General features: G+C 44.0%; 1 protein-coding gene across 1 annotated transcript; it reads left to right on the top strand.

Moving 5' to 3' along the window:
- The first annotated feature begins 982 nt into the window (after positions 1-982).
- LOC112250560 (methylmalonate-semialdehyde dehydrogenase [acylating], mitochondrial) lies at positions 983-13741 on the top strand. The gene is made up of 12 exons (XM_024420812.2): positions 983-1182; positions 1561-1605; positions 1787-1861; positions 2455-2616; positions 2822-2900; positions 3161-3463; positions 3823-3944; positions 4218-4407; positions 6193-6374; positions 9178-9357; positions 12293-12391; positions 12555-13741. The coding sequence occupies exons 1-12, from the start codon at positions 1144-1146 to the stop codon at positions 12657-12659; spliced, it is 1581 nt and encodes a 526-aa protein (XP_024276580.1). The 5' UTR covers positions 983-1143; the 3' UTR covers positions 12660-13741.

Raw genomic sequence — 13741 nt, 5'->3', positions numbered from 1 at the left:
TATCCTAAGGATCCTATCCATTTTGTCAAGGCCTGGCAACTCCAGTGAAGGAATGCCATGTTGCCTGTGTGTGTGTGTGTGTGTGTGTGTGTGTGTGTGTGTGTGTGTGTGTGTGTGTGTGTGTGTGTGTGTGTGTGTGTGTGTGTGTGTGTGTGTGTGTGATAGAAACGGTCACATGTCAAGCTAGGTTGAAAGTGTTTATGTCATCTTCAACCTAGCTGTAAGGAAAGAAGCTAACGTAGCTCAGCCACTGTTTTCCATTGGGTCAAATTACTTTGCTCACGCCTAAATATAACATGTTAGGTATAGAAATAGGTAACTTAATTATAGCATAAAAACTCAGACCAAGGCCAATGTAAAAAGTGTCTGTCACATTATAAAAAGTGGAATCAGGAATAAAGTAATGTAGTGACTTATTGACTATGGTCAATTCTATACTATTATAATGTATTCTACCGTATTCTATAAAGTTAAATTTACTTAATTTAATGTATGTTCCGAAAAAAGACCAGCTCTCGCATGATACTTTAAGCTCTGTTGGATAAGAAAAAAATGCATAAGGTGAAATGATGGACTCGATTTTGCACCAATGAAAGACATGTAACTGAGCTGGGGTGGGCACTAATTGCAAGGGTAGATTATTTAGCATGGCTAGGTGTCCTGGGTGTTTGGCGGAGTTTATACATTTTAGACCATTCCATTGGTCCTTACGTAAAATCCACTCAACCGGAATACCGGACCGTGTAAACGAATTCACCCAATGTCAACGACGACTGGCCCTATCATGAAATGCCAGCCAATCCGCTTCATACATTTTGGGGCGTGTTTTTGTTTTCGCCAACTGATTGGTTCTCGTCCAAGCGTTTGTCCCTCACAAGTTGCGTCCTCTTCACCGGACTCTAGCGTTTCCATTTCACAGATGAATAAAGTATCTGCTGCATTCATCAACGTAGCCTAACTTTGCTGTCCCATTGAAAGATCAAATAAAAGGTGCAGCTTTTGCGTTTTCTACGTTCTCAGTCTGTTTGACTTCATCAACGTATAACTGCTAGATACCTGACCTTATAAATGGCCAGAGGTGTCTGTGTTTAGGGACTGTGGTGTGTGTACTTTGGGCTGAAAGCAATCACAATCTCTTCTACCATGGCAGGGATTCTAGCGAGATCGTTATGGAGCAAAAAGGTCAACCACATTCCCCGTACAGCTTTTCTAGCTAAATGCATTGCTTTATACTTGATTGGCTAGCTAGCTATATAAATTGCTAGCATAGTAGCATGGCACTGTAGCTAGTTAGCTAAGTATCGCCACACTTTTGGGAAAAAAAGTCTAAGCAGTCATGTAGGATTATATCCTTTTTGCCATTGCAACGTTAGCTATATTATGTAGCATGCGGTCAATGCATGATTAACAGGTTGAACTAGCTAACTAGCTTCAATGTCACAGTTAGTTAGCTTAGCTAACTAGTTAGCTAGCAGAAAGGTAGGGTTTTGGATCTTAGCTAGCTGGTCAATGACAATGGAAACGTAACGTTAAATTGATCCTCGTGTGTCCTCTCTTCAGGCACCACTTCAGATGGGTCTCATGTGTTATTCATCATCATCAGTGGTGAGTTAACATCTTGCAATCGTATAATAACTAGATTTATGAGTGGTCGTATGTATACTGTAGCTCGCTATCTAAGACTTGTAGTCAAATATATGCTCATGCAATCTACACCTGCACAGACATGTTTGACATTTTTGATGGCATGTCCATTGTGAGGTTGTCATTTCCTGTCTTCTTGCAGCCCACCACCAAGCTGTTCATTGACGGCAAATTTGCAGAGTCCAGCACCTCAGAATGGCTGGACATTCACAACCCTGTAAGTGTCAATGCTTACACACACACACCACAACAGGTGTACACAATGTATAAGCCGGTCGGGTCGGAAGATGAATATGTCTTGAGGGTGTCATATTTGAATCTGTATGATTTGCAAAGTGTAGAAATGGAAGCCTATTCTTCACAGCCAACTGACCCTTGACATGTTTATGCACTAACATTAACTACAACTCTGCATCTACTTCAGGGAAACTTGCTGTTGACTTGCTTTTGGCAAGGCAACTATATACTGCTGTTGAATGCAGAATCAGCTACACACCCAGAAGACCATAAATCTCTTCCCTACAAATAATTTCATTTAAATGTTAGCCTAAAAATGATTTATGTATTATTTATAATGCTAAAAACCTTGGTAAAAGACAGAAAAGTCCCCCTCAAGCATTCAGTCTCACTAAAAAGACCATAATGAAGCGCTATCTGACTCCACTGCCTATTCTACATGTCATGATATAACGTTATACCTGTACACAATCCATTTTTATGTTACACCCATCTGGACAGGCCCCTTATGTAGTGTGTCTCCGTTCACAATGACATGATTATTAATCTATTGTCCTTCTCACCCTACCTCAGGCCACTAACGAGGTGGTGGGTCGTGTGCCCAAAGCCACCCAGACAGAGATGTTAGCTGCAGTAGAGTCCTGCTCCAGGGCCTACGCCTCCTGGGCCGAGACCTCCATCCTCACCCGCCAGCAGATCTTCCTCCGATACCAGCAGCTCATCAAGGAAAACATTGTAAGGAAAGACCCTGGTCTGAAAATGGGCCTCCATAGGAATGGTTCCCAATATTTTGTTCCATATAATGCCTTTTGAGCTGTATTGAAAATCGTGATCCAAAAAATAAGCTACAAACAAGTTTCTTTGCAACAATCGGGGCCTAAAACATGAATGTTCATCAAAGATGTTTGGTTCATTTATTTATTTTCATCTGTGTTTTCAGAAAGAGCTAGCCAGGCTGATCACCCTGGAGCAGGGCAAGACTCTGGCTGACGCGGAGGGAGACGTCTTCAGAGGATTGCGTAGGTAGACCAGTCATGCTAAGTAGGCATGGGGAAACACGGGAGAAAATGTTTGACCTGGCTGAAACGGGGAGATACGGCAACAACTTGTCTCTGTAGTCTGTATTGAAATCTCTGTTCTGCAATCGCTATCTCCTTGCACCACAAATATTTGACCCTCTGCCCACCACTTCTATGTCTTTCACTGCTACTCTTATCTCTAAGAGTAGCAGTTTGACCTTCTGCTTCCTGGCTTTACTCACCGTCGCTCTGCCCCCTAGAGGTGGCAGAGCACGCCTGCAGCATCACCTCCCTGATGCTGGGGGAGACCCTGCCCTCCATCACCAAAGACATGGATACCTATACCTACCGCCTGCCCATCGGGGTGTGTGCTGGTATCGCCCCCTTCAACTTCCCTGCCATGATCCCTCTGTGGATGTTCCCCATGGGTATGGTGTGTGGCAACACCTACCTGATGAAGCCTTCCGAGCGCGTCCCAGGATGCACCATGCTGCTGGCCAGGCTGCTGCAGGACGCAGGGATGCCCGACGGGACCCTGAACATCATCCATGGACAGCACGCTGGTAAGACCAGGGGGCGTGTGTGTGATGAGTCTTTATAAAACATGCTATTGAAGTGTGTCCTGTTTCCCAGGATGTAAGGAAAAACCAGGCTATGCTGATCATGTGTGTTAGCTAGTGCCTGAGGTATATTGGTAGTCTTTGAATGTCCTGTAGACCCAGCACTTTATGTTAAGTAAACGCTTTGCCTAATGTGTGTGTAGGTAAATGTGTTTAAGTGCCGTAGGGGGTAGCAGTCCATATAGGAAACACTGTTTGTTTTGTTGCAGGTTTCATTTCCAAGGTGATTACACCTCCAACTTGTGCCCTTACAGTGCCATGTTGAGGAGTGAAATAATATGACCTTTGACCTCTTTCCGTAGCTGTGAACTTCATCTGTGACCACCCTGCCATCAAGGCCATCAGCTTTGTGGGCTCCAACCAGGCAGGAGAGTACATCTACGAGAGAGGATCCAAGAATGGCAAGAGAGTGCAGTCCAACATGGTAAATATGATAACCGAATAGGGTCTATGAATAGGGTCAATTGGGGACTAAAAGAATTAAGGGAACCCTTAGACGCTTAGGGAAATATGTCTGCCTTAAATAGTCTACAGTGCCCTTAACCATACTGCAAGATGAATAGTTCTACAACATTATCAATCCTGAACCAGTAGATGGCTAAAGTCCCTTGAGTTTCTTATTGCTTCGGTCTATGTCTTTGCACATTCTGAAAACGCATGTCAGTAAACCTACCAACCCTTGTATTCTGCCTCGTAGGGAGCTAAGAACCACGGTGTGGTGATGCCTGACGCAAACAAGGAGAACACTCTGAACCAGCTGGTGGGCGCAGCCTTTGGCGCTGCAGGACAGCGTTGTATGGCTCTCTCAACCGCCATTCTCGTAGGCGAGGCTCGTGAATGGCTCCCAGAGCTGGTGGAGCGCTCCAAAGCCCTGCGCGTCAATGCAGGTACAGTGCCTTGCAAAAGTATTCACCCCCTTGGCGTTTTTCCTATTTTGTTGCATTACAACCTGTCATTTTAAATGGATTTTTATTTGGATTTCATGTAATGAACATACACAAAATAGTCCAAATTGGTGAAATGAAAAACAATAACTTTTTTTATTTTTTATTTTAGACCACAGAAAAGTGGTGTGCACATATGTATTCACCCCTTTGCTATGAAGCCCCTAAAATAAGATCTGGTGCAACCAATTACCTTCAGAAGTCACATAATTAATTAAAGTCCACCAGTATGTGTATATATCATACATACGTACATACACACCTGTTCTGAAATGCCCTAGAGTCTGCAACACCACTAAGCAAGCGGCATCATGAAGACCTAGGAGACCAACCCATGAAGACCAGGGTTGGGTTATAAAAAATATCAGAAACTTTGAACATCCCACGGAGCACCATTAAATCCATTATTAAAAAATGGAAAGAATATGGCACCACAACAAACCTGTCACGAGTGGGCCGCCCACAAACTCACGGACCAGGCTAGGAGGCCAGTAATCAGAGGCAACTGAGAGACCAATGAAAACCCTGAAGGTGCTGCAACGCTCCGCAGCGGCGATTGGAGTATCTGTCCGTAGAACCACTTTAAGCTGTACACTCCACAGAGCTGGGGTTTACAGAAGAGTGGACAGAAAAAAGCCATTGCTTAAAGAAAAAAAATAAGCAAACATGTTTGGTGTTTGTCAAAAGGCATGTGGGAGACTCCCCAAACATATGGAAGAAGGTACTCTGGTCAGATGAGACTAAAATTGAGCTTTTTAGCCATCAAGGAAGTCACTGTCTGGCACAAACCCAACACCTCTCATCCCCACAGTGAAGCATGGTGATGGCAGCATCATGCTGTGGGGATGTTTTTCATTGGCAGGGACTGGGAAACTGGTCAGAATTGAAGGAATGATGGATGGTGCTAAATACAGGGAAATTCTTGAGGGAAACTTGTTTCAGTCTTCCAGATATTTGAGACTGGGACGGAGGTTCACCTTCCAGCAGGACAATGACCCTAAGCATACTGCTAAAGCAACACTTGGGTGGTTTAAGGTGAAACATTTACATATCTTGGAATGGCCTAGTCAAAGACCAGACCTCAATCCAATTGAGAATCTGTGGTATGACTTAAAGATTGCTGTACACCAGCAGGAACCCATCCAACTTGAAGGAGCTGGAGCAGTTTTGCCTTGAAGAATGGGGAAAAATGCCAGTGGCTAGATGTGCCAAGCTTATAGAGACATATTCCAAGAGACATGCAGCTGTAATTTCTGCAGAAGGTGGCTCTACAAAGTATTGACTTTGGGGGGGTGAATAGTTATGCACACAAGTACATTTTTGTCTCATTTCTTGTTTGTTTCACAAGGAAAAAAGATTTTGCATCTTCAAAGTGGTAGGCATGTTGCGTAAATCAAATGATACAAACCCCCCAAAAAATCTATTTTAATTTCAGGTTATTAGGCAACTAAATAGGAAAAATGCCAAGGGGGGTGAATACTTTCACAAGGCACTGTACATCTCACTCTTTTACTTAAAGGGACTTTCAATGCCTTGTGTGGATTTATGACTTTTTTCCTCCGCAAAACTTCTTACAAATCAATGTTTTCCCCCTATGTGTGAGAACATTGATTTAATTAAACATTTCAAATAGTACATTCAATATGACCACCAGCGCCAGTCCACATAGTGTATGTCATAGAATAGAGTTTTTTAAATTGTGTGTTTTCTTCCTCTGTGTGTATTTAGGTGACCAGCCGGGTGCCGACGTGGGTCCTCTGATCTCCCCTGAAGCCAGGGCCCGTGTTGAAATGTTGATCCAGAGCGGCGTGGACGAGGGAGCTACGCTGCTGCTGGATGGACGCAATGTCCACATCAAAGGATACGAGAATGGCAACTTTGTAGGGCCCACCATCATCGCCAATGTTACGGTAAGGGAGGGAGGGGGAGGGGGGTGGGTGGGTGGTGGGTGTGTGTGTCTCTATAACCAACCTGGCTTTGAACCCAGGTTAGCTGAATGATTTACTATTTTATAAAAAAAATACTTTAGGGTTGGATCAGCTTTAATATTAGAGCTGATCCAACCCTAAAGTAATTTAAAAAATATATATTAAACTGTCTTAGGTCAGTTAGGATCACCACTTTATTTTAAGAATGTGAAATGTCAATAATAGTAGAGCTTTTATTTCTTTCATCACATTCCCAGTGGGTCAGAAGTTTGTATTAGTATTTGGTAGCATTGCCTTTTAAATTGTTTAACTTGGGTCAAATGTTTTTGTTAGCCTTCCACAAGCTTCCCACAAGTTGGGTGAATTCTGGGTCATTCCTCCTGACAGAGCTGGTGTAACTGAGTCAGGTTTGTAGGTATCCTTGCTCACACATGCTTTTTCAGTTCTGCCCACAAATTTTCTATAGGATTGAGGTCAGGGCTTTGTGATGGCCACTCCAATACCTTGATTTTGCTGTCCTTAAGCCATTTTGACACAACTTTGGAAGTATGCTTGGGGTCATTGTCCATTTGGAAGACCCATTTGCGACCAAGCTTTAACTTCCTGACTGATGTCTTGAGATGTTGCTTCAATATATCCACATAATTGTCCTCATGATGCCATCTATTTTGTGAAGTGCACCAGTCCAACCTGCAGCAATGCACCCCCAGAACATGATGCTGCCACCCCCGTGCTTCACAGTTAGGATGGTGTTCTTCGGTTTGCAAGCCTCTCCCTTTTTCCTCCAAACTTATTGATGGTCATTATGGCCACACAGTTCTATTTTTGTTTTGTCAGACCAGAGGACATTTCTTCAAAAAGTACGATCTTTGTCCCTATGTGCAGTTACAAACTGTAGTCTGGCATTTGTTTATGGCAGTTTTGGAGCAGTGGCTTCTTCCTTGCTGAGCGGCCTTTCAGGTTATGTCGATATAGGACTCATTTTACTGTGGATATAGACACTTTTGTACCGGTTTTCCTCCAGCATCTTCACAAAGTCCTTTGCTGTTGTTCTGGGATTGATTTGCACTTTTCTCACCAAAGTACGTTCATCTCTAGGAGACAGAATGCGTCTCCTTCCTGAGCAGTATGACGGCTGCGTGGTCCCAGGGGTTTATACTTGCGTGAACGTGGTACCTTCAGGCGTTTGGAAATTGCTCCCTAGGATAAACCAGACTTGTGGAGGTCTGCAATTATTTTCTGAGGTCTTGGCTAATTTCTTTTGATTTTCCCATGATGTCAAGCAAAGAGGCACTGAGTTTGAAGGTTGGCCTTGAAAGACAGCCACAGGTACACCTCCAATTGACTCAAATTATGTCAATTAGCCAATTGGAGGTGTACCTGTGGCTGTATTTCAAGGATTGTGTGTGTTCCTGGTGTAACTTGGGCAGTTGTTGGCATCCTGTACCTGTCCCGCAGGTGTGATGTACCGATCCTGTGCAGGTGTTAAGACGATCAGCTGTCCGTCCTGTCTCCCTGTAGCGCTGTCTTAGGAGTCTCACAGTACAGACATTGCAATTTATTGCCCTGGCCACATCTGCAGTCCTCATGCCTCCTTGCAGCATGCCTAAGGCACGTTCACGCAGATGAGCAGGGATCTTGGGGCATCTTTCTTTTGGTGTTTTTCAGAATCAGTAGAAATGCCTCTTTAGTGTCCTACGGTCACAGTTATGAGAACTTAGGACACTCAATTGCCTACCGTCTGTAAGCTGTTAGTCTTAACGCCCGTTCTACAGGTGCATGTTCATTAATTGTTAATGGGTCAATGAACAAGCATGGGAAATGGTGTTTAAACCCTTTTGATTTGTGAGGTTATTTGGATTTGTACGAATTACCTTTGAAAGAAAGGGTCCTGAAAGAGGGACGTTTCTTTTTTGCCGAGTTTATTATATAACATTTCAGTTTGCAAGAATTGTGTCGTTTAAGTTTTGATTGACTGTTAGCACGCTCAGCTAAACCCTAGGTTTCCACATCTACAAACTATACAGGTTACTGTATTTCATAGATCATGTACATTTTGGTGAACCATCTCCACTACACTTGGAAGGGTCATGCACATCAGTGGAGTATCTCAGAACAACGTTGAACCTTGGTACAGTGGAAATTACACTTTGACAAAAGTACAAATGTTTATACAAACTTTTGACATGCCAGTGTTAGGTTCTAAACGAACCTTCTAAAGTTTCATGGACGTTTAATAAAGCTCAAGCCAAGTTTATAACCCCATTGGGTCAAACCGCTGCATAAGACAAAAGACATTCACACGAGCACTGATATTTATCCCTTTCTCCTAGGCTGAGTCTCCTCCTACACATCTGAACAGCCAATGCATCTCTGTTTGCTTGACAGAACCTTAGGGATATCTGTTCTTCCTCACTTCATCTGACCTCTGCCCCAAAGTGCTCACTCCTCTCCAACTCACGGCTGTAATGTTGACTCGTACCAGACTGTCTTTTTTTCCTCCCATAGGATCCCTGATGGCTAACAACATACTTGGACAGAATGTAAACGTTATACATTCCCCTCTCTCCCTGAATAAGTATTTCATATTCTCAGAACCCAACACGACAATCTAGGGCCACAAAACCTAGATAAAAAATGTAAAAAGTCAGCTGACATGGGCTAGTTGATCTGGACATTTCTGACAAGTTATAAATAGCTCTCTAAAGTATGCACTGATGAGGGAAATGACGAGGAAAACTGATGATGCACTAATTAATCTCAGGCTTTTTCCTCCCCTCCCCAGCCAGCGATGAAGTGCTACACGGAGGAGATCTTTGGGCCGGTGCTGGTGGTTCTGGAGGCTGACACTCTGGATGAAGCCATCTCCCTGGTCAACAACAACCAGTATGGCAACGGAACCGCCATCTTCACCACCAACGGCGCCACCGCCCGCAAGTACACACACGAGGTGGATGTCGGACAGGTGAGCCGTAGTTCAGAGACTTCCGGTAGGTGCTTGGGGAAGTAAGACTTGTGTGATTGGCGTCCAACAGTACAAGTAGTTTCCTATTTAACTTCATTTCTAGATGGATGGGTAACTATGCAGTGATTCATAGCTTGTGGTAACTCTGAGGATAATTTTAATGCAACTTTAATGACATTTTAGTTATTTAGCAGATGCTCTTATCCAGAGCGACTTACGGTAGTGAGTGCATGTATTTTTAATTCGTACTGGTCCCCCGCGGGTATCGAACCCACAACCCTTTGCAAGTGGCATGCTCTACCAACTGAGCCACACGGGGTCATCTATTGTTTACCGCACTATTTTTGTTGTGTATGCAAGTCTTTTTCATGGGTCGTTGAAGGTGTAATTTGTAGGTTAACATTGGGCATTATTTTTCTTTTCGATCTTTGGTTAATTTTGTTGGTGTATTGGACGAGGGATGGGTGGGGTTCTCAGATTGTTGAGGGGCCGCTCTTAGTGAACTGGGGGGGGTTTGGGCTGATGGGTCGCTGGTTCGTGTCCCCATTCTTTTGATCTTGTGGGAGATCTGTCGACGTGTCCTTGAGCAGGGCGTTGACCCTGGTTGCTTCTGTGTCACTCTGGATGGGAGTCTGTTGGATGGGAGTCTGATAGATGACTGATTTGTATATATTCAATAAAAAATACATTTTACTTTGAGCATGGTATGATCTTCGGTGTCTAGGGTTTCCTGAGAATGGTGCGACAAACCAAACATCCGGTCAGTCAGCGGCAGTCCTGTGGTCAAAAACCGCTTGAAGGAGAATGGCAAGAACCGTGCAAGCTAACAGGCGGGCCACAAACAGACAAATAACGGCACAGACCGGCATCTCACAACACACAACTCATCGATCCTTGTCACAGATGGTCTATTGCAGCGGACGACCACACCATGTTCCACTCCTATCAGCTAAAAAAGAGGCGGCTCCAGTGTGCATGCGATCACCAACGCTGGACATTTGAGAAGTGGGGAAAAACGGCCTGGTCCGACAAATCCCAGTTCCTGCCGCGTCCTGCTGATGGCACTTTCCCTCAAGCCTGACCTTATTTACATAAGTATTCAGACCCTTTGCTATGAGACTCAATTGAGCTCCGGTGCATCCTGTTTCCATTCATCATCCTTGATGTTTCTACTTATTGGAGTCCACCCATAGTAAATGCAATTGATTGGACATGATTTGGAAAGGAACACACCTGTCTCTATAAGGTCCCACAGTTGACAGTGCATGTCAGAGCAAAAACCAAGCCATGAGGTTGAAGGAATTGTCCGTAGAGCTCTGAGATAGGGTTGTGTCTGCACAGAACTGGGGAATGGTACCAAAACATTTCTGCAGCATTAAAGGTCCCCAAGAACTTCAGCCTCATCATTCTTAAATAGAAGACGTTTGGAACCACCAGGTCAAACTGAGCAATCGTGGGGGAGAAGGGCCTTGGTCATGGAGGTTACCAAGAACCCTATGGTCACTCTGACAGAGCTCCAGAGTTCCTCTGGAAATGGGAGAACCTTCCAGAAGGACAACCACCTCTGTAGCAGTCGACCAATCAGGCCTTTATGGTAGTGGCCAGACGGAAGCCACTCCTCAGTAAAAGGCACATGGCAACACGCTTGGAGTTTGCCAAAAGGCACCTAAAGGACTCTGACCATGAGAAATACTGTTCTCTGGTCTGATGAATCCAAGAATGAACTCTTTGGCCTGAATGCCAAGCGCCACATCTGGAAGAAACCTGGCACCATCCCTATGTTGAAGCATGGTGGTGGCAACAGCATGCTGTGGGGCTGTTTTTCAGCGGCAGTCCCTTGCCACCACCATGCTTCATATTTTTTTTTAAATATATACTAATGGAATGGCTTTTAATTATTTTTTTTAACCTTTTTTAACTAGGCAAGTCAGTTAAGAACAAATTCTTATTTTCAAGGACGGCCTAGGAACAGTGGGTTCAGGGGCAGAGCAACAGATTTTTACCTTGTCAGCTCGGGGATTAGATCTTGCAACCTTTCGGTTACAAGTCCAACACTCTAACCACTAGGCTACCTGCCGCCACAACTGCATCCTCTTTAGCGGCTTTGAACAACATATTGCCACAGATAATGAACGCAGCAGTATTTGTGACGTTATTGGTGTGACTGGTTCAGTGCGTTGGGGGGGGTCCTTGCCAATCTGAAACTTCTTAATTTGTATAGTCGACTAATATTTAGAGAACATGGATAATAGTAATGCTACTGATAACGTAATAGTAATGTAATGGTGAAGTTTCAGAGAAAAGCCACGTTTTCTTTTGTCTGATATGCGCAAATCCCCCCCCCCAGCCAATTACCGTAACTTAAATTTCAAGACCGTCACAGCCCTAATCACAACTGGTGAGAGGATATGCTGAGAAAGAAGGGCAAATTAGCAGATATTAGGCCCTTAGGCTACAGCATAGCTTCTATACATTTTAATTGCTTACTATATGTGCAGGCTACACACAACCTCTCGACGCAGTTATGGTAGATAACGTTCACTCTCCAGCTCACATTGAAATCCCCAAACTAACGTGTGACACTGGCAGAGGCTCAAAATATAAACTGTTGCTAATCACAAAAGTGCTTGAGGAAATGTACATTTGCAACATTGTTTCATGATGTTATGCTAACAAAAGCAAGCGCACTGTGGGCCAATTGGTTAGATTTGCGATCAACTGCGATATCTGTGGTGCTGAATCTCCACTGGCCTAGGGCTGCTATTAGTTTATCTGATTTATTTAGGGGATAATCTGAGTCACCACAAACGGGTTATCGTAAAGTAAAAATAAGCCAACAAGCTGTCTGACATATTTTTCGGGGGAAATATTAAACCCTACTCGTGTGTGTGTGTGTGTGTGTGTGTGTGTGTGTGTGTGTGTGTTTCTCATTTAGATTGGCGTGAACGTGCCCATCCCCGTCCCCCTTCCCATGTTCTCCTTCAGCGGCTCCAGAGGTTCCTTCAGGGGCGACACCAACTTCTACGGCAAACAGGTTAGCTCGCAACAAGCCCACAACTGTTTCTCGCCCATGGTTTTTTATCATATGACCATATTGGTCCTAATTTAATAGTTTCTGCAGTCAACTGTACAGTATGAGGTGGCCATTTTTTTCTAGTGTTGACTGTCTGCGCCTCTTCTCTGTGTCGTCTCTACAGGGCATCCAATTCTACACTCAGGTCAAGACGGTTACATCACAGTGGAAGGCCGACGACGCCACCACGAAGAGCCCAGCCGTTACCATGCCGACCATGGGACGCTAAATGGAACGTTCACTTGTTAATGTGGTGTTCTCTACCTGGCACAACGTTCCACATACTGACTGACATGCGTTAACATTCAGAAGGGGTTAGCAGCCAAGGGGTACGAACAACTGATAAGTCTATTACAGCCATGGAATATGTTTTATACCGAGTGTACTATATGAGAAACGTTTTTGTATTTGAGTTTGACCCTGTTACTGAAATTGCTTACAGGTAGGGTGATGGCAGATTTTAATCTGAAATGTACTGTTACTGTAGCAACAAATCCTCTGTTCAAGCACTAGTCATGTGCTGACCCTGGGCGTCACATTGGAAGGATGGACTAGGTGGAATGCAATGGGTGAGAGAAGGCTGGTGGCAGCTAGTCTAGTGGTTAGTGTTGGGCCAGTAACCGAAAGGTTGCTGGATCGAATCCCCAAGCTGACAAGGTAAATCTGTTGGCTGCCCCTGAGCAGGCCACTGTTCCCTGGTAGGCCGTCATTGTAAATAAGAATTTGTTCTTAACTGACTTGCCTAGTTAAAAAGGTTACATCTGAAAAATATTTTTTATTTTTAAAATCTAAGATGTTACTCCGCTTGCATCCTAACTACAACTATTAGGAGGGGAACAGCGGGACACCATAGATAAACGGCTTCACCCAGTCCCTTGTGGGCATTAGTCTTCCCAATCTGTGAAACGGAGACACTAGCTAGGTTTCCATCCAATTGGCGATAGATTGTATGCAGATTTTAGAATATTCGCATCAATGTGAATTTTCTCACCAGAGATGTTTCCATCACGTTGACTTGTTGCCGATTTTTAAAGGCTGTGGGTTATGACGTAGTGCACATAAAAATAAACACTTCTGCAGTTAAATTCCCATGTACCGAATAAATAAAAAATACACTGTACATTGGTTTCCATCGCATTTAACTCTGATGGTTTTGTCACATCAAATGTAGCATTATATAGCGAATGTGCCCACTCCGGTTTTGGCACGTGCGCTCTAACCAACAGTTTGCAGTGCGGCTACAGCCGACAACATGAGATTATTATGGACAAAGGAGTGAGATTGACAAATAAACTGCAGCCAAGCATTGAT

Source organism: Oncorhynchus tshawytscha, linkage group LG05 (assembly GCF_018296145.1).
Source record: "Oncorhynchus tshawytscha isolate Ot180627B linkage group LG05, Otsh_v2.0, whole genome shotgun sequence".
NCBI classification, from domain to species: Eukaryota; Metazoa; Chordata; class Actinopteri; order Salmoniformes; family Salmonidae; genus Oncorhynchus; species Oncorhynchus tshawytscha.
This window is presented reverse-complemented; position numbering and strand designations above follow the sequence as displayed.

Bases quoted from the DNA above. Each gene is read 5' to 3' on its own strand.
- LOC112250560 (XM_024420812.2), top strand. From the start codon at position 1,144: ATGGCAGGGATTCTAGCGAGATCGTTATGGAGCAAAAAG. The intron at 2,617-2,821 runs GTAAGGAAAGAC...CTGTGTTTTCAG, and splicing joins AGCTCATCAAGGAAAACATT to AAAGAGCTAGCCAGGCTGAT. The intron at 2,901-3,160 runs GTAGGTAGACCA...TCTGCCCCCTAG, and splicing joins AGACGTCTTCAGAGGATTGC to AGGTGGCAGAGCACGCCTGC.